General features: G+C 46.3%; 2 protein-coding genes across 5 annotated transcripts in view; both read right to left on the reverse strand.

Annotated features, from left to right (window-relative positions):
• Positions 1–4,881: 4,881 nt before the first annotated feature.
• LOC105901474 (protein SOGA3-like) lies at positions 4,882–15,045 on the reverse strand. Of its 4 annotated transcripts, XM_031581647.2 has the most exons (8): positions 14,611–15,043; positions 13,406–14,131; positions 13,061–13,285; positions 11,400–11,558; positions 10,564–10,626; positions 8,408–9,616; positions 7,592–7,703; positions 4,882–5,104 (listed from the first exon to the last, which is right to left on the reverse strand). In XM_031581647.2, exons 2-8 carry the CDS (start codon positions 14,075–14,077, stop codon positions 5,091–5,093), a joined length of 2,454 nt encoding a protein of 817 aa, XP_031437507.1. In that variant the 5' UTR covers positions 14,078–14,131; positions 14,611–15,043; the 3' UTR covers positions 4,882–5,090. The 4 variants fall into 4 exon arrangements, with proteins under 4 accessions (XP_031437507.1, XP_031437506.1, XP_031437511.1 ...); XM_031581646.2 differs by lacking the exon at positions 14,611–15,043 and having other exon boundaries at positions 13,406–14,179; XM_031581651.2 differs by lacking the exon at positions 4,882–5,104 and having other exon boundaries at positions 7,614–7,923; positions 13,406–15,045.
• Positions 15,046–15,772: 727 nt separating this feature from the next.
• Positions 15,773–20,103, reverse strand: part of paplnb (papilin b, proteoglycan-like sulfated glycoprotein) — an 8,401-nt gene continuing 4,070 nt past the window's right edge. The window contains exons 8-13 of the mRNA XM_042709881.1: positions 18,597–18,773; positions 17,653–17,842; positions 17,211–17,291; positions 16,695–16,836; positions 16,394–16,469; positions 15,773–16,069 (exon numbers count right to left, since the gene is read on the reverse strand). Coding sequence (XP_042565815.1) covers positions 15,782–16,069; positions 16,394–16,469; positions 16,695–16,836; positions 17,211–17,291; positions 17,653–17,842; positions 18,597–18,773 — 954 coding nt within the window. The 3' untranslated portion in view covers positions 15,773–15,781. The remainder of the gene's footprint in view (positions 16,070–16,393; positions 16,470–16,694; positions 16,837–17,210; positions 17,292–17,652; positions 17,843–18,596; positions 18,774–20,103) is intronic.

Genomic DNA, 20,103 nt, shown 5'->3' on the forward strand with positions numbered 1-20,103 from the left:
ACACCCATGCATCTCACTTAAGTGCAACAGATACACATACGGTCTTCACAAAAGCGCACAGAACAGAGCCTTTTAGATGTAGGGCTTTTGTCAAACTCTGCACGCAAAAAAAAATAAAAATCAATAAAGTACACACAAGTCGAACATACGTGGGCAGTCATGCACAAGGATCGAGAGAGGCTTGGGATTCTGTGAATGCCCACTGTTGTGTATTTCTGTGTGTGCTGCTCGTGTTGGGTTTATGAGATCTGTATGAGAGAATGGCGGTGCACTTCTGGTTGGCGGAGGCGAGAGGAAAGTAAAGTGACGGGACGATAGTGCATCAGTTAAAAGTCCTCAGCACATACAAAATGTCATGGTACAAAAATAAAATACAGAAAAAGAGAGGGATGTAGACAGGGTTTGAAGTGGCATTTTACTCTCAGTGCTGCTGAAACACTATGAGTCCAGAGACGTCTGGGATTCCCTTTGCAAACACACATGAAGTCATTCTGACTCTATGGCCTCTAGTGGGGGGAGAGGGCTGTGACCCGTCCCCCACTAACGTCAAGAATTTAAGGCAGGTTGACAGAAGTGTTTTTATAGTCTTTTATCTCCGTTTCACCAGAGCACTTATGAATGCTAATGTCTTTCAGTGATCGCCCAGCACTAATTGGTCACATAATGACCGTTTCTGTGTGCCGGGAGTAGGAGCTGAAGCTCTGATTGGCTGGCCTGGCTTTCCGGGCGGGACTTGGGGGGCGGCTCATGGGACCTGAGTGGCTGGGGACCTGTGGGTGGGTGTGGCCTGACTGGCTGGCCCATCTGGAAGGAGGGCGCTGATGAGCTGGCCGGGCGGGACGGGAGAAGCTCCGCCTCGCAGGTGCTGGAGAGGACTCACGGCTCACCTGCAAAGTATCGTGGGTTATTAATGCTTGCAGTAAATTATTCATCCATTATTGGTAGCAACAGTGTGCGTGTGTGTGTGTGTGTGTCTGCGTGTGTGTGTGCGTGCGTGCGTGCATGCATGCGTGCGTGTGTGAGTATGTGTATGTGTCTCTGTATGTGCACGGACTACTGCAAGAAAAGCAAGTGCTAAGTTAATCATTAATTATCTTTATCATGAAACACTTGGGGTAAAAGCACTGAAAAAAGTGTGTGTGTTTGTGTGTGTGTGTGTGTGTGTGTGTGTGTGTGTGTGTGTGTCTGTGTGTGTGTGTGTGTGCATGAAATAGAAACAGTGATGTTCAACTTGCCGGTGGTGTGTGTGAGACTCTGCTGGCAGGCTGCTGCTGCTGCTGCTGCTGCTGCTGCTGAATGCCCAGTGTGTTCAGGAGCTCCACCAGACTGCTCTCCTCCTGGCCGTTTCCGTTTCCATAGAAACCCCCGCTGCTGTGGTGGCCCACATTTGGTCCGTTTAGGATGTGCTCCACCATCCAGTAATTAGCTGTGGGGTCGCCCCCCTGCACTCCCGCCCTGCCACTGGGGGAATCGCGGTCCCTCCTCTCCCCCAAATGCCCCCCTCGGTGTAGCCCCTGGGCAGGGGTCACTTTGGGTGAGGAGTGCATGGGGGGGGTGGGACTGGGGTCTGAGGAGCGTGCGTGTGTGTGTGCGTGCGAGGGTGTGTGTGTGTGTGTGTGTGTGTGTGAGTGTGAGGGTGTGCGTGTGTGTGAGCGGCGGGGGCTGAGCGGGGAGGAGTTGGCTACAGATGGGGGAGGGGAGGGCGCCACCACGCCCGCGTCCGTCAGCAGCTTGCCCTCGTTCTCCTGAAGCATGGCGCCAAACTTACGCAGGACCGATGGGCTGCCCTGCTTCCTGTCCAGGGGGGCGGACTTCCTGTCGGACAGCGAGGGCCGCTGCTGGGCGTGCGCCAGGGGGGAGCTGTCGCGGTGACGCACGGGGGGCTTGGCTCTTGGAGTCGCACGCTGGTCACAGTAGTCCACTCCCTGAGGGTTCTCGCAGTACACTGATTGGTTCCTCCGGTTCTCAAACTCCTCACTTCTGCCTACTGGCCAGCCTGAACCCATCCTGATGCAGATTAATAGTGGACAATGAGTATCTTACAGCAAAGGGTTTTCAACTATAAATATTAGCTAAAATAAAAGACATGTATTCTATCTTTCAAATTCAGCACCAAAAAATACACAGAAACTAGGCTTCCTTCTGTAAAGGAGTTATTCAAAAGAGAAGCTCTAACGTTATTAAATATTTTGCATTCATTTTAATAATGTTTGTGTTTTAATAATTTGTATTCAATTAAATGTTTCAACCCGGAGAAACACATCATTCATGTGATTTGTTTTAACATTACGTTAGCCTACCACTTTCTCATTATCGGTGACGTTTTGAAACGCTTCGAGTGTTTTCTTCGTTCAATGCCATCAATACTTAGGGCGTTAGTTGAACCAAAAATCACAGAGCACTAAACTCAAATGCGTTGCTATAGTGATAAAGCGCATGTAAAGTTGTTCGAAGTGACGCAATGACGTAATTAGGAAAGAGCAATTGCATGAACACAGATTTGAACATTCGATTATTTTCGATTGCAAAGTAACGTCCATTAACCATTATAAATCCAATTGTCGGCATTGTTCAACGCTTTGTCAAAGCGGACTAACAAAGATATTTGCATCATTCACTTAATTAAGTTGAGTGAAATCTTTATCGACGGAAAATCAACATGATAATGAAATAGTGCGTTTTGCCCATAGAGGTATGCGAATGTGCGTTCATAATTAAGGTAAAGCTCGAGCAGTGGAGGCTGTGTCGCAGCGGAGGCTGTGTCTCGCAAATCATGTCATGTCATGTCTTATGTAAGGTCCATAGAAGAAACATAGAATGTCGGCTCTGACGTGAAATAAGGATAACGTTACTGAACACATGTAGTCTATAAATTGCAATGGAAAATCTGAAAGAGAAACCACATATATACGTTGGATTATCTGTGCTAATATTAATTTTCAGCACAGCCCTACTACTTCTTTCTTTTATAAAAAAAAATAGGCCTTCTGTTGTTTTGACTGCAGTGTTGGACTGTGGTTTATCAAATGGGGGGGTTCAACATTCTGAAAAATAGGTACGATAGGCTCTGATTTGTTTGGACTGATGAAATGGTCCATATCCATGTTACTGTGTCTTTGTAGGCTATGAGATGGATGCAATGAAGCAATATCCTACCTCTGAGACTCAGGATGGTGACCACTCTTCTGTTTCTGTGGGGGGAGACACAGGCAGGCTGAGTCATAAGACCAGCTTATATGAATAAAATATGAGTATTGGTGTGAGTGACAAAGCAGGATAGCTAAGACCCAAAATGGCTGACTCACTGTTTTGGCAGTGCTTGAGTTCTTCTGGCTCTTTCCATGCCCCAGGTATCCCTGCAGAATCTCCAGGGCGGGTTCCATCCCCGCGTTGCCTGGGTAACCATCGGCATAGCCATAGCCATTATTGAGCTGATAGCCACAGCCTTTGCCAAGGGAAGCTGGCAGGTCCGTGCCAACCGGGTGCTCGCCATTGCTTTTGCTGTGGCAACTGGTGTTGTAGCGCCCTGAGTCCTTGTTGGCAACAGGTAGCAGGGTGATATCATTTGGCTGCTTCTGCAGGCCACCTTCATTTCCTCCTCTGCGAGCAACCACTTCATTGTAGAGCTTTAACACACACCACAACACACATATATAGTGTAACTGTAGTACAACAAGAGTACAACAAAGGATAGTGGTACAGTGTGGGGTAGTATGTATAGTACAACCGTAGTACAGTATAGTACAACTGTGCCCATACTGTCTACACAAATTAACACTGTGTAGAGAGGCACACCAGCCACCCCACATATGCACACTCATTCTGCTTAGTGTCTATGTGTGTGTGTGTGTATGTGTGTGTGTGTGTGTGTGTGTGTGTGTGTGTGTGTGTGTGTGTGTGTGTGTGTGTGTGTGTGTGTGTGTATGTGTGTGTGTGCGCGTGTGTGTGTTCTGTGGTGGGAGCATTGTGAACATGCGCGTTTCTGTTCCAAGCCATTCCGCCGTTTAATAAGTCCATTAGTATCCGGTTCCAAGTGGAGGTGTGAGTGAATACACTGTCTGCCAGCATTCACACTATGTCTTACAGGCTTGTTAACAAGGGTCAGAGGTCAACCAGGAGGGCACTACATGAAGTCCGTCTAGCCAAATGAGACACATCCAACTCATAACATACATAGGTTGTTTCTACAAGTCCGTCTTTTGCCATTTTGCGTATGTGTGTGTGTGTATCCGCGTGTGCGAGAGAGAAAGAGAGAGAATGTGCGTGTATGTATACGTATGCATACATGTGTGTGTGTGTGTGTGTGCAAAAAGATGTCAGTGTGTATATATGTGTATATACACAAATTTGAGTAGTGGCTCAGGGTTGTGTTGGCTGTGTGTGTGTGTTTTGGTGTGTGTAGTGTAAAGTGTGTGTGTTTGTATAGTTTGTGTGTGAGTACATTTGTCTGTGCATCTGCAAATGGCAAACGTTGAGGCATCAGTGCCTAGATATCTCAGAGTTGGTACCAGTGTGTGTGTGTGTGTGTGTGTGTGTGTGTGTGTGTGTGTGTGTGTGTGTGAGTGTGTGTGTGTGTGTGTGTGTGTGTGTGTGTAAGTATGTGTGTGCATAAATATATGAGTAAGTGCATGTATGTGCATGTGTGTTTAACTGTGTGTGTGTGTGTGTGTGTGTGTGTGTACATATGTATATGTTTCTCACCTCTTCTATCTTGCGCTGCATGTCCTGCAATTGTTCCTCCCACTCCAGCATCTCTGAGTCAAACTCAGGCCTCTCCCCCACCCACACACCACGCTGCAGGTCCAGGGCAGCCATTCAGGTGTGTGTGAGTGTGTGTGTGTGTCTGTATTAATGTGTGTGTATGTGTCTGTATTAATGTGTGTGTGTGTGTGTGTGTGTGTGTGTGTGTGTGTGAGAGAGAGAGGGTTTCTGTATGAGTGTATGTGTTAAGACAGTTATTTCCTCAATGCCTCTTCAAGTCAGATGGATTCAGTAATGTGGTGCTTACGGGTTTGTGTGTGTGAGTGTTAGTGTGTGTAACCGAGTGAGTGTCTGTGTGTTTGTGTGTGTATTACAGGGGTCTTGCTGTCCTAAGCTGTTGGCGCTGTCAAAGAGCACAAACAGGGATGATTAAAGGTCTACAAAACCAAGGGAGACAACAACATAAATCAGTCTCTTCTTATTTGAGGGGGAAACACTGACCTATACGCATACTGTATGAGAGGGAACTCATGAACTTTAGCACCTAATGTGTGAAAGATGATTTATTTAGCGTCTCCAAGGTGCGTCAACGGAAAGCGTGACTTGGCTGCCGGGGGACCACAGTTGTCCCTGTTTCCCAAATTGATCACGCCCATTTGTTACTGGCACTCAGTGAAAGGGGGATTTCTGCCGTCACGTAACATGACACCTGCAAGCTCTGGCTGCCTTTCCTCTAGAAAATGCCCGAATGTACCACTATGCGTGATGTAAGCGCGGAGATATTTTTACCCTATGTAACTATGGTTCTCAAGCTCTGCGCGCATACTGGCACCAACAGATCCAGAGAAGTAAATAAACATTACATGAAAATTAATACATCTCTTGATTAAAGTGTTTCGAGTAATCTTGTGAGAATTAATATTTACCATGCTTACAAATTGTCATAATATTTTCTACACGTATGCTAAGGTGTCCTAAGGGGATTACACATCCTTCAGGCGCATGGGTTATCATTACAACACACTGACATATATGGATTTGTGTCACTTAAATGCAGGACAGAACTTGATCCAAACGTAACCCTTTGACTTACCCTTGTTACGCTGTGTTGCCTCAACTAGTTCTGTGATATTCGTAGCAGTGTTTTGTGTGAAAATAGTCCCAAGTTATAAAGTATACAATACAAGTATACTAGTATACAATATTCCCCGAACACACTAAACAGCCTCCGTCACAGTCCTTGCGCTCTGCTCTGTCATTTGGCTATCCTCTTGGACAGCACGAGACTCTGAGAACGAATTCCGTCCGGCTGGTGTCCCCTCTGTCCCGCTCTCGCTGCTCAGTTGTGACGTAGGGTTTTGAGGGAAGGACTTTTAAGTAGCCCAGGTACCGCCCCTTGTGGCAGGTGCCTCTTTTTTCGGGGTAAACAACTTCTGCCTCCAAGGGGCCCACCGGAGCTTACCCCACGCGACCACAGGAGCCGGGATCGAGTGTCATAATGTCAGATTTATTCTGGCATTTGCGACGAATGGGCCGGGCTGTCGTCACTCCCACATCGGGTTATAATTACTATCAGACAAAGTGTTTATAGAGCTATTCCTGGTTCGATATCGCTCCGGGTACCGCCGCTGCTGCCCCGTTGTTGCTATTCCTCTTTGGGAGCGCGGCAGATTTGTATCTTGTGACCTCTGCCTACTAGTTCTTGGCATATGGCAGCGCCCTTACTAGCAGAACCTTCGCATCTCACGACGCGTGCATAATGTTTTATTTCGGAGAAGCTTTCCAGAGAATGCACGCAAGTCTAACTGCCAAACTGTCTTCAAAATGTAATGGGTTAGTTCTATCACCAGCCATAGTGTTTATTTATTTTGACACTTGTCATCATTGCGCAATGTGCCCGTGCTTCATTTAACCCTCGCGAACAGTGACCCAAATAACTGACCAACCGCGCTGAGGACAGAGCCACGGAAGAAAAACAAGGATGTTCAAACAGCCTCCATCCTCACCCCACAAACGGCCATGCGTCAGTGACGCAATAAAAATAATCTGGAATTTCGACGTAAACGCAATTGGAACCCTCTCCTGTATCAATCACTAGGGGAAAGGTGATGAGGGTGGTGGGGCTGGGGGTACCAGGAGGGAGGAGTTGAGTATCTAATATCTAAGTAAAATCCTGGAGCCAAGACCAAGACATACTAAAATATTTCCTTTAGAACTACATAGCAACTGAGTAGGTGATTCAATGACACCGGAATGAGAGTATGTTTAAGCATAACCACCCACAGTACATCAACAACACCAGTACGACACTGTTCAGTAGATGCTTTCAGTGATCTCCAGAGTGAATTTAAGACACTGAAGAGGTTGCCACAAGCCAAGTAGAACCCGACACAAATTCACTGAAATTCACTTGGAAGCCACAGACAGGCAAAGCCAAGCTAGGTTACCACAATTCCTGAATTACAGTGAGGGACAGTGGTATGTACATATCTGACCACTTGCCATCTAACCTGCCATCTACCTGCCACTTGCCATCTAACAAAAATGACCTGAGTACATGAACATGGACTGTCTCCATAATCACACAGCCGGACTATGTATCCCCAGCAGCAGCACCAGCTGTATAGAAGCCAGTAAGGTGAAGGAGAGGAGACCTCACATGTTACCCAACGAGGCCAGATCATAGAGCCACCTGTCCCCACTTACCAAGGTTAGCAACTTGATTGCACAGGCTTAGTTTCTGTCACACAGACACACACTACAGAGAATATTTGATAATTGCTTAAACAGCGCCCTAATACCCTTGCCTAAAGTGCTACTAATATTCTACTGAGGAATGTTAGTGAGTCACAGGTGTCAGTGTATGCCAGTTAAGTTTCTGGATACTCACCTTTTACTGTCAAAACAGACTGGGGGTATGGGCAGAGCTCACTGGCCAGCTTGAATTCTGGGAAATGTAGTCTGGAACTGTGATGAATGAGTAAAGCCTGGGGATGGGTCTTCTGTACTTGTTTGACCATGACAGTTTTAAAACAAAAACAAAACAATAACAACAGTAACAAATGAAATGTATGGCAATGTGAAATAATAAACAGAGTGAGTTCTCTAAGACTAGAGAACAAAGAAGAGGGTGAAGAGGAAGACGAGTTTGAAGACGGTAGCATAGGAGAGAGATGAGAAGAGCACTAGCATCAGGATGAGCAAAATAATGGGCTGAAACATCTGCTGAAAGACAAGAAGAAAAGGAACAGCAGAAGGAGAGGGAGGGAGAGAGAGAGAGAGAGAGACAGGGAGAGAAGAAGAAGAGAGGAGAAGGTATCAGTGCGACAAAGTGACAGGTTAAGACTTACCAAACAGGTTGATTTGACATTTACATTCTAATTTCATACTCTCTCACACACGTCTGAAGACACACACATACTCTCACACTCACACACACATACACAAGGAAATAATACATAGAACTTGCATGCAGATTATTGACATGATGACTGATCTACACAAACTGTAGATGCAGATAAACATTCATAATTTCAGACACATACACAAACACCTTTGCACACACAAACAGACTCACACGCACTTACACACACACACACATACTCTCAAATGCTCACACTTACACACACACACACACTGAAAAGTTTACTCTAACAAACACACACAGACACACGTAGCACATAGATAGACGCGTACACACACTCACAGACGTTTCCTCGAGGTCACGGCCTTGTCCCCTGGGCACCTCCAGGCGCTGGATGAAGCCCTGCAGATCTCTCCGGAAGCCCTTCATTTGGCCGTTAATGCGCTGCAGCAGCTCCTGCTCCCGCCCGCTCCCTCTCCCCGCCTCGTCTGCCTCCGCCTGGGCCTGAGCCAAAGCCTGAGCCTGGGCCTGGGCCTGGGCCTGCACCATCAGGTTGCCGTTGGTGATAGCGGACGCGCCGTGGCCATGGGCGTCGGTGATGATGGCGCTGGTGTCGCTGATGAGCCGCTCGATGGTGCCGCCCAGACGCTCTGCCTCCTGACGGATGTCGACCATCTGCTGGCAGCCAATTAGCTGCTGCCGACTGCGGCCCAGCAGGGGGCGGGACTCGGCCAGGTGGGACCAGGAAGTGCCCTGTACCTCATCTGGGTCGCTCTCCCCGCCCACTGGCCCCTCCCGTTGGCGTGACGACGGGTGCTCGCCGGCGCCTTCGCTGGGCGTGGGGCTGTCCCGCGAAGTTGCGACGGAGAGGTCGGAGGTCGTGGCCAGAGGGTCGCTCATGAGTCGGCGCTTCTCGGTCTGTAGCTGCAGCACCTTCCCGGCCAGCGTGTTGACCTGACGCCGCGCCGCACGCAGCTCATCCTGCACACACTCCACCCCTCCAGCAGACCCCGCGCCCACCCCGCCGCCATCCCTGCAGCGCAACGTCTGAATCTCGGCAGTCATTCGCTCGTTCCTCTCCTCTGCCTGTGATAGGTTCCTCCGCAGAAGCTCCGCCTCCTCCTCCAGCAGCAGCAGCTGTTCCCTGAGCATTGATAGGCCGGGCCCCTGCTGCTTACCCAGCCCGGCCCCACCCCCTCCTCCTAACTCTTCACCCCGAAGGTCACTAAGCTCCGCCCTCAGGCCACGATTCTCCACCTCCAACTCCACTATCTTCCTGCTTAGGGCGTCGGCCTCCTCCTCCACCAAACGCAGCCTGAGCTTCAGCTCTGCCTCTCGACTGCTCGGGGGCCCGGCCGCCTCCCCTTTCGGGTGGAGCGGGGTGTGGGGGGAGTTGGGCGGGGGCAGTTCCCCGTAGAGTGTGCGGTACTGGTGGAGCTGCTGCTCGGCCGCCTCGCGCTCCTTCTCCACGCTCACCATCCTCCTCCTCAGAAGCTCGCCCTCCTCGTTCAGGAAGGACAGCTGGCAGCGCAGGTCATCTCTGTCATCGTCCTGGCAACGGTACAAACAAACATATCATACCGACCAATAAACAAACAGCGTACCCCGCATAACTAAGGAGGTGATGGAAAAGGTTATATAACCTCCAAATGTTTTATTCTGATTCATGTCGCCTTCAGTTAGCCATGAATCCAAGAGATCAGATTTCCTACTGAAATACTGAATACTGGTATTCTGCATGAAATGTCACTGTTCGTAGCACTGTTGTCATTATTGGGTCTTAAATCTGCTCAGTTTATGTGACTATGGAGCTGGGCAACAGCACCACCCTTATGATATGAGTCAACAAACATGCTGGACAGAAGCACCTCCAAACATGAAACCTATGAGTGATTAAGTGTAAAGTTAACAACACTGCCACCTAGTGGCTCAGCTCTGCAACAAACTGCCAATAAAACTCAAAGCGGCCTGCCCATCCATCATAATTATAATCAGATATGGGTGATTTAAACCAGGGATTAGTTAAACCTCTTTCTCGAACAGATCATGAAAACACCACTAAGCTAATAAGCTCAGATCTCCATTGTATGAATCTACACTAAAACCGTGATTACTGATCATGTTGTAAGTGAGAACTTAGCGTTTGTGTGCTTGGGGGTATGTCAACAAAATACAAGTGCGCTTAAAATGTCAGATATCCTTGGCATAAGCCTGGATGTGATTACTGATTATGTTGTAGGTTTGATTGTGGGCACTGGGGTAAAGAAATCAGTACCTACATAAGCATCAGCGAGATGTTCATTGAGTAATGTAGTACATGCAGCTTTGAACAAATGCTGGAGACTAAACTGACAATTTCAGACAGTGATCTTCATATCCTCCGCACTCCCTGTGCACATACTGCCTGTGGTCACTGCAGTGACATGAAAAAGCCACCTGATGTACAAGTATGTACTCCTCATATGATACACATACACACAGGCGTGAATGACGGGTACCTCAGTAGGTGTGGTTCTCCTCTCAGACTTCTGGGTGTCTTTGCTACCTCTTCTCTTCTGTGGCTGAGGCAGAGAAGAAACGCTTTACATTCATCAAATGCTTCCATCCAAAGAGACGCACTACAGACCAAGGTACGCTTTTGGTTGTGCGTTCCCTAAGAATCGTCATTTTTACATTCAGTGTTACAGTCTCATCACGGCGGCCATTACATGTCGTGACTGAAAAATACATTTCTCTTGACAGTATCGTTATGACTGAGCTAGCATTTATCTCAGTGTTTCAGAAGAGGATTATCCTCATGGTTATATTAAGGTTAACTCATCCATGAGATAGAAATGATGTCTCCACTGATGCCACCATTCAAATTCCCACTGCTGCAGTTCTGTCTCCTGGTCAGATCCAACCAGATGCTAAATCTGACTGGGAGCAGCAGGGGGTTATTAGTCAGGTCATTAGTCTCAGCACAACAGCAATGGCAACACTTGTGTTGTTAATGTAATGCTGAATACGTTTCATAATGTCAGTGTTATGAGAACTTTAAAGGGCAGAGTCCTCGATTATAATCCATTACACGTTTTTGTCAAATTCAGCAAAATCCTCCTCACGTTCCTAGCTGTCCAGCCTGTGTGTGCACACTAAAAAAAACGTCACACCAGGACACCAAAATAAGTGGCTTGAACAGAGCCATACAATATGACAGCCAATCACACCACTGCTTCAGGAGCAGAGAGGGGAGGGGTGTCATGTAATTGGCTTTTGAGCTCAAATATCAACAACCTTTTTGCCAGAATCGAGGACTGCGCTGTTAAATGTTGTCACACAAGTAGTCTCTCACCCCTTTGGATTTCTCCACTTCGTTCTGCAGGGCCTGTTTGGTCACCTCCAGCGCTATGAGTTTCTCTCTCAGTGTGTCGTTCTCCTCCTCCGTCTTAGTGCGCTTCTCCTCCACCTTCTCCAGTTCATGATGCAACCTCACAGACACATCCTTTGCCACCTGTCACAGAAAAGCAGTCTTATACTCAGTTGTATACGTCAAGATATACTACGCTAATGTATGAAACTATCTACTAGATATACTAAAATATACTATACTATACCATACAATCCACTAGATATACCTCACACACACATCTTTTGTCACCTGCCACAGAAAAGCAGTCTTATACTCAGTTTTATACATCAAGATATACTACGCTAATGTATGAAACTATCTACTAGATATACTAAAATATACTATACTATACCATACAATCCACTAGATACACCCCACCGACACATCCTTTTTCACCTGCCACATAAAAACAGTCTTATACTCAGTTTTATAAATGAGGATATACTATCTCCATGTATAAAACTATCTACCAGATATACCTCACGGACACATCCTTTGCCACCTGTCACACACAAAGAACATCCTTATGCTCCACACCCTGAAAAAGGCGCAAGCTGACACGTTGGTGTCATTAGCCCAGTAAATAAAGGCTTTTAAATTATTTACAACACTTTGAGAGCCTAGACTTGGCTCTTTACACCTAACTGTTTTTCTCTCATTCTTAAACTCAGTTTTATACATGATGACACACACAGTATTCTCTCTCTCACACAGACATACACACACACACACACACACACACACACACACACACTCACACACATATGCACACACACACAAACACACACACATATGCACACACACACATACATATGCACACACACACACACACACACACACACACACACACACACACACACACACACACACACACACACACACACACACATACACACTCATATATATGCACACACACACAAACACACCAGTAGCTCCTGTTTTGCATGAAAACAACAGGGATAAAGATGATAAAGACTCGTTTTAATAATTATTTCTCTACTTGGTTGTGAGCTAGAGCGTGAAGTTCTGCTATCTTCAGTTGTGACTACAAAATACCTGGGGGTATGTGTGTGTGTGAGGGGGGGAGGGGGTTGGCCTGGTTGGGAGAAATCAGGGGTGATTGCATTTCTCTGCACAGTATTAGAATGATTATTGAGGTCTCTCATCATAGCCACAGCCTCCTTCATAGCACATATGATCTCAGGTTCTACAAGGTCACTCCCTATTTCAACAGATCTTTGATCTCTCTCTCTCTCTCTCTCTCTCTCTCTCTCTCTCTCTCTCTCTCTCTCTCTCAAGTCTCCCTCACCCATAGAGGCACATTCTCTCTCTCTCTCTGTCTCTCTCTCTCTCACTCACTCACATGTACACACACTATTCTCCCACAGAAATACATGCTCATGCACACTGAAACACCTACATACCTACACATGGATTAGTGTGCACACTCATGAACGACATAAGAAAGATGTATGCCTCTAAAACACAAAAGACAAGACACTCCCCACAGTAAACACAGACACGCACGCGCGCCTTTGCGCGCGCCCACATATGCACACCCATCCACTCATTCACACATACAGACACACTGGCTGGAGGCAAACCTTCAGATCCTGCTCCAGATTCCGAAGCACTTCGTCGTCCACCTCTCCGCCTTGTGCAAATCGTGACCGTTTCCGCTCGGCCTTTCGAAGCCGGTACTGCAGGATTCGACAGCTCTTGTTCGCTCTCTCGAGCTCTCTCCGCATTTCCTGCAGCTGGTGTGTGTCCTCCTCATAGAACGTATCGCGCATCTCATCCATTTCCGCCCGCATCTCCTCGATCTCACACTGTAACCATAAACAAATACAACCACAATCGCAGAAATACAGGCTTTAACCATCATAGACGCAGGTAGTTGTGAATTGAAAACAACTTTAAACGACATAATTTCCCCATTCGTAGCCTACCTTAAGGTCCTCATTTTCATCCTCCAGTCTCTCGATCTCATCACGAAGGGCCCTCTCCTGCTCAGTTCCGGGTTCGGCGCTCATGTCGTCCACGGCCGGTTCCGGTGATGTGTGCGTTTGCATTTTTCTGCTTCTCTTGAGTCTTTTGCTTATGTTCAGGAGTTCCGTCTGGGTACACACTCCGTTCCCCCCACACAAGCTTGCACTACAGCCCGCTGGTACCTTTTCCTCCTCTTCGTCGCCGTCTCCCGCTCCTGTTCCCCTCAAGACCCAACTCGATCCGTCAGGTTTTCTGGCGATCCGCTGCTCAGACCCTCTAAGACAGGACAGACGGATGTATCGGCGAGAATCCGGGGGATGGTCGATTCTTTCCTCGGTTTCCAACACCGACTCGGCCCTGGGCGGTTCAGTCGCGTTCGTTTCAGCACCATCCGGCTGAACAGCTACCGGAGCGGTGTCCGCCCTTCTGCGATGAATTGCACTAAGAAGCACTATGTGTTTTTTTGCTCCGAGTTTGCCTGCAATGATCGCAGCGCGACCGCTTTTGAATCTGGCAGCGGTTTTATCAGCACCGTCTCCCCGGCGAGTCAGTGGTGAGGCGAGCAGATGTCTCGTCCCCGCCTGGCTCTCTCTCGGTGAGAGATCCGCAGCGCCGCTAGCGGCCGTATTCATCACGTCACGTCGGCTCACGCTTCGCTGGCGTCTGTCGCTGTCCGACAGAGGAATCTGATAAGCGACACGAGAGGTCTTTAAGTTTAGTCTTTAATTCACACCTGCAAAATGTTTATGTTAACGGTCTGTCTGTACGGATGTGTATGTTTAGGCCTACTCATACCGACAATCGGGATAGCTGGCCTTTTTTTTCATTGCATGTATCTACGTGCTGCCGTGCTTCAAGGCTGAAGTGTCTGGATTAACGCAACGAGGACCTAATACCCTCAAACACCTTAAACAAACTTCTTCAGGCTCAATCCTCACATATCCTATCACATGTTAAGCTTATCCCAACTACATTTGAGGTTGGTCAATCTGTGTAGTTAAACATATCATTTTACAGAACTTTTGTGTAGATAGGCTGCAATTAATTTCATGTTGTAAACTATTATGCAAATACACCCGTGTAATTCTAGTGTATTTTAGAATAGGCTACCAGTGAACTTTTGAACGATTTGGTCTTAATAATACAAACATAGAACCATTCTTACCCGTGACACCACTGATTGTTTGACTTCTGTCAAGAGTCAAGAAGCTGACGCGCTGTACCAGGCGCCACAGTCGTTCTAAAGAAACAGAATATGTCAAATATTCATGAGGTGATGTCACAGCCATCCAGGAAGTAAACAATCCGTTTATTCACGTCGAGGGCGACGTTCTTGTGTTGCAACCGGACACGAGAAAAATCAATACCAGCGTATAAAATACCGATACCAAACGTTTACTAATGCGTTTCTACCAGTAGGACAAAAAAATATGTAAATCTTACAACAAAACAAAATAGCCAGTGGAAATAGAACAATCAGTCCCTACAGACCATAAGATATCATCATGTACCATAAAAGTAGTTGATTGTCTTCTAAAACAAAACCAGTGACTCCTGAACATGAAAATATGTATAATTTAAGATTGAAAGCATACTGTGTATAACGTGTCTTTACTATAGGTCTACATTTCTTACTTAAATTGAACTGTGAAAAAGAATATGGCATTGTGTGCACAGGGTGACTATACAGTGTGGCGAACAACAGTACTGCAAGTCAACACTAGAGTGCGCTAAAGACTGTTGGGATCTGTCCAGCAATAGGCCCACAGACTCTGGTATATGCAACCCAGTCCAAGGAACGACAAAACATATACCAAAAAAAACATAAAGACTGAAATACACACAATCAGTTTCTCATGGCATATGATTCTTGAGAAAAAAAGATGTTTATTGATTTCATATTACAATGCAATAGGATAAACTCTCTTTACAGGCTGAACTGCTTTATTGATGACCAAGTTTTACATAGTCCTGCTTTTTGAACATGAATGTAAGATATGTGAGTGAAAGTTACAAAAAATATCCTATCTTCCAGGGGATCAGATATCTGGTCTTGCCAAACTGACAGAAAGCCTTGGGGTGAATGTGTTGAAGATGACTACTGTTCTTGTGTGTGTATGTATGGGAGTCGGGTGTGTATATGTCTATGTGTAACTGTATTAGTGTCTTCTACAATAATAGTGAGTGACCAATATGTCACATATCTGTGTTTGTAACTGTGTGTGTTTGTGAACTGGGTTCTCTGTTGTACATAAATGCTCTTATATCCCTCTCATTGGCTGGAGCTCTGTGATCTCTCTCCTCGTATTGGCTGGAGCGCTTTCAAATCTCTCTTCTCATTCGCTGGAACGATATGGTCTGCGTCTGGATAGCCTCACTCTGACAAAAGATCTCCGGGCTGGGCCAGTGGCAGGAGGAGACTGAGGGGGTGGAGCCACACCCCCACACTGCCTCTGGCACGCCTCCATGGACAGGAAGGTGTTGCCGTTGCCCTGGCAACCGCCATACCAGAAGTGGTTGCAGGTTCTCTGGGAGTAGTCGAAGTAGAAGCGGGAGATCCAATCGCGGCAGGGGCCCACCTCACGAGGCATGGAGCACACGTCGCTTTGGGCTGGGGGGGCAACCTAAGAGGGGGTGGGAAGGAAGGGGATGGAAATATTAATATATTGGCTGGATGCCAGGGACACATGGAGGATGGGTGTTAGATGGATGGACATTTGGAATGCATAGATGCCAGAGTGGAAGGGTAGGTGGATATAAATGAATGAATGAGTGGGTGGGTGCAAAGGTGGATGGGTGGACTGCTTGAAAGATTTAGTTCTTGTTTCATGGATTAAAGTGTGAAATGAATCAGTGTAAATGCACAGATAAGTAGTCGTGTCTGAGGAGGTAGAGGAGGAAGCTGCCCAGGAGTGACTGTGGTGTTGTGTGGAGGTGTATTACTGTACCGGAGGCTGGTAGTCGGGACATCCAGCGTAGCCAAAACCCTGAGCTGCAGTCACCCCATCCAGACAGCAGCCAAACCTGTATGACACACACACACACACACACACAGCTATAACACAACCTATATAGTATACATTACAGACTATACATTACACATGCCATTGCAAAACTATCTTCTAGACATGTTTTGGATGCATATTAAATGCAAAGACACACAAACAGACAGAGTGACAAACAGACAAACATAGATAGAGAGATGAATCATAAAGTAGATAGATATATAGATAGATGAGTGGAGTGTACCTGGTCCTGATGCAGTCATCCTGGGCACAGCCCTCTGATCTGGGTCCAGTGGCGGTAGTGTGGCCGTCAGGGCAGCAGCCATAGTAGGACTGGCCACAATGGGGACCAACCACTGGGATGTACGGCTCAGAGGGACGGGGAGCTCCTATATACACGTACATTGTGCTTATCGGTTACATATACATACAGTACATATTACTGTAAACTCCATCACAAATATGTGATTAGAATGTTGTTAATTTAAGGTTCCATTTGATGATGTAACAATGAACTGAAGTGATCATTTTAAATGGCGGCCTATGGACACTCTAGATCTGCATGGGATAATTCTGGAATGACTTGCAAAAAAACCTCACTCCTGAAACAGCTAGTAAATGTGGTACCAATATTAGTGCTCTTATTCCTCTTATGAACATACACTTCTCTGTCACACACACACACATAAAGTACAATGAACATATAAACACACACACAAAGTATGTGCTGTTTGAGTCAGTCTACCTGGACTAACTCTACCTTGGTCCACTTCTGATGTGTAAGGCACAAATCCACGCAGAGAGCCATCATATCCTCTGGGGTTTGGCACACTGGGGACCGCTGATATACACACCCACACACCCACACACACACACACACACACACACACACACACACAAATACAGACATAGAGTAATAAGGAAACGTGTATATGCAAACAGATATTCAAACAATCAAATGCAAAGAAAACATAGAGACCACTTCTGGTAAGCAATCCCACACTGAGATAAACCATGCCGTACACAGATATATACATGGAATTGTGCCCACATACAACACACACTCTGTTTCTCTCTAACACACATACACACACACACACACACACACACACACACACACACACACACACACACACACACTCTGTCTCTCTCTAACACACATACACACACACACACACACAAACACACACACGTGCGCTCACTCTGTTCTCCGGGGCAGGACTGTGTGTTGCAGCTCTCTACGGTGAAGGGCTTAAACTGAGATGCACAGCGTTCCTCTGGGAACTCAAACTGGTCTTGGTCCATACACACCACACGCCTCTCCCTACGACCTGACCCGCAGCTCATAGAACACTGGAGGAGGAAGGGAGAGAGAGAGCAAAAAAGAGAGAGAGAGAGAAACAGAGGGCAGACCAAATGAGGACAGGGTACGAGAGGAACAGAGACAGGCAGTATGCGTTGAAATATATTGAATACACTTTAGCTCATTGAAACAAATTAAACGTTTATCTCCCAATCTTCTTTCTTTCTCTCTCTCTCCCTCTCTCTCTCTCTCTCTCTTTCCCTCCCTCGCTCTCTCCCCGCATATTTACCAGTCTGCCACGTGGTAGCTGATGTGCTGATGACACGCTGGCCTCTGACACATCATCACTTCCTCCAGAAGAGGCAGCCTGGCAGCCTCTCTATCGACTTACCTCACCTTCTTTTTCTCATCCCCTATCCTTCCCTCTCTCTCGTTCTCATTTTTTTCTTCCTCCCTCTCTCTCTCTCTCTCTCTCTAGCCCCACATCTCTCCCTTGCTTCACACTCCAGTAGCTCAACAGGCAGAGTAGGGTGCTAACAACACCAAGGTCATGGGTTTGACGACCAGGAAGCACTCACACATACAAAGTATCTGTACAGCACTGTTAACCCATATAGATAAAAGCATCCAGTAAATGACTAAATGTAAACGTTTCTCAGGGGTCCCTCTTTTTGAGTTGGGTTCTACTCAAGGTTTCCTCCTGTCAAAAGAAAGTTCTGCATTGCCACCATCACCTACATGCTTGCACTAGTGAGTTCAGGCCTCTGGCTCTGTGAGGTGCCTTCGGATGATGTCTACTGTCTATGGTGATACATATAAAGTTAATTGAATTGAACCATTTACCAGACTCCAGTCTGCCACGTGGAAACTGATGTGCTGATGGCAGGTGGCCCTCTGACACGTCCTCACTTCCTCTGGACGAGGCCGTCCGGCACAGGCCGACTCCGGCAGCCTCTCGCCGCGCGCCCCCACACAGTAGACCTCCCGCTGCTGGGTTCCCTCTCCGCATGAGGCCGAACACTGGGGAGACACACGCACACTGGTGGACTGGTCAGAGTGTGTGGGTGTTAGTGAGGGAGCTAGTACTATAGTTTTGGTGTTAAAGGTATGGTCCGTGATTCTGGCAAAAGGTTGCTGATGTTTGAGCTCAACAGCCAGTCAAATTGATTGTTTCCCATTTACAGACGCCGGACTGTGAACGAACGTCAGAGGTTTTTTTTTAGCGCACCAATAGAACTGACAGCTATGGTTGTGAGAACCAACTCACTGTTTTGGATTAGAATCAAGGACTGCACCTTGAGCAATGTTGCTGGGCAACCACTTGACTGGTTCTGATTGGATGATTGTGACAAGTTGCCCACTGCTGATTAAAGTTCTCCAAATAAAAACAAAAATGTGTTGCCCAATAGCAATGAGAAAGTGCCTGAACAACATCGCTCAGAAACGTTGTCTGACAGCGTTGTTCATAAATTTGGCCTGAATCACCACCTCTAAGGATGCGTATCCCTCTGCTGTTAGTGGTAAATTGTACAGGTAAATACAAAAGTCTGGACACACTTGGAAACATGTCACAATTATGTATACTAATTATAATTACAATTACTTAAATAATTATATTTACTAATTATAAAATATTTTCTTATGTTCATGAAATTATATTGTAAGTAATATTAAATTGACCTCAGAATGTCTGTTTGCTGTTGCTATTGACTAATTTTCACTCAAAATAAATACAAAATGTTATGAAGAAATTTGCCCAGGGGTGACCAAACATTTGCATAAAACGGTACATATACACTAATGTCATTAGGCTGATTACACACTGACAATGTTATATTGTGTAGTAAATTAAGTCAGTCATTATGGTGCACATTGTGAGCTATTTGTGTCACAATATTCAGTTATAGGGTATCAAGCACATACGTACATAACTGGAGTATTGTGTACAGGTGTTAAGTGACTATAGTAGTAAATTGTTAATGTATTAATGTATTATTAAATCATGTGTTAGGGACAGTTTGTTACAACAGTTTAACTGAGCTTCTTAAAAATGCTGTAAGTCACATTAGCTGTTTGTGGCAACTTCAACCACACTTAGTCTGTGCATAAATCCACCTCCATGCTTACTGTTACACCACTATTTTTGAAGGGGTTGTGAGTGGGGTGGGGGGCAAATCATAGGGAGCATTTGACAGCTTTGTGAACTATATACGAAGATCCACCACAAGCTGTGCCAATATAAATACAGACAGATTTCTGAACTATATACGAAGATCCACCACAAGATGTGTCCAAGATTAAGTCCTCTGAAACAGTGTAGCTTACAACAATTTAAGAGGTGCCCTATCAT

This window comes from Clupea harengus, chromosome 15, assembly GCF_900700415.2.
Source record: "Clupea harengus chromosome 15, Ch_v2.0.2, whole genome shotgun sequence".
In the NCBI taxonomy this organism is placed as follows: Eukaryota; Metazoa; Chordata; class Actinopteri; order Clupeiformes; family Clupeidae; genus Clupea; species Clupea harengus.

Coding starts and splice junctions, on each gene's coding strand:
- LOC105901474 (XM_031581647.2), bottom strand. CDS start 14,077: ATGAATACGGCCGCTAGCGGCGCTGCGGATCTCTCACCGAGAGAGAGC. Junction 9,617..10,563: donor GGAGAACCACACCTACTGAG/GTACCCGTCATT, acceptor TACCGTTGCCAG/GACGATGACAGAGATGACCT. Junction 7,704..8,407: donor GTGACCTCGAGGAAACGTCT/GTGAGTGTGTGT, acceptor AAACAAGTACAG/AAGACCCATCCCCAGGCTTT.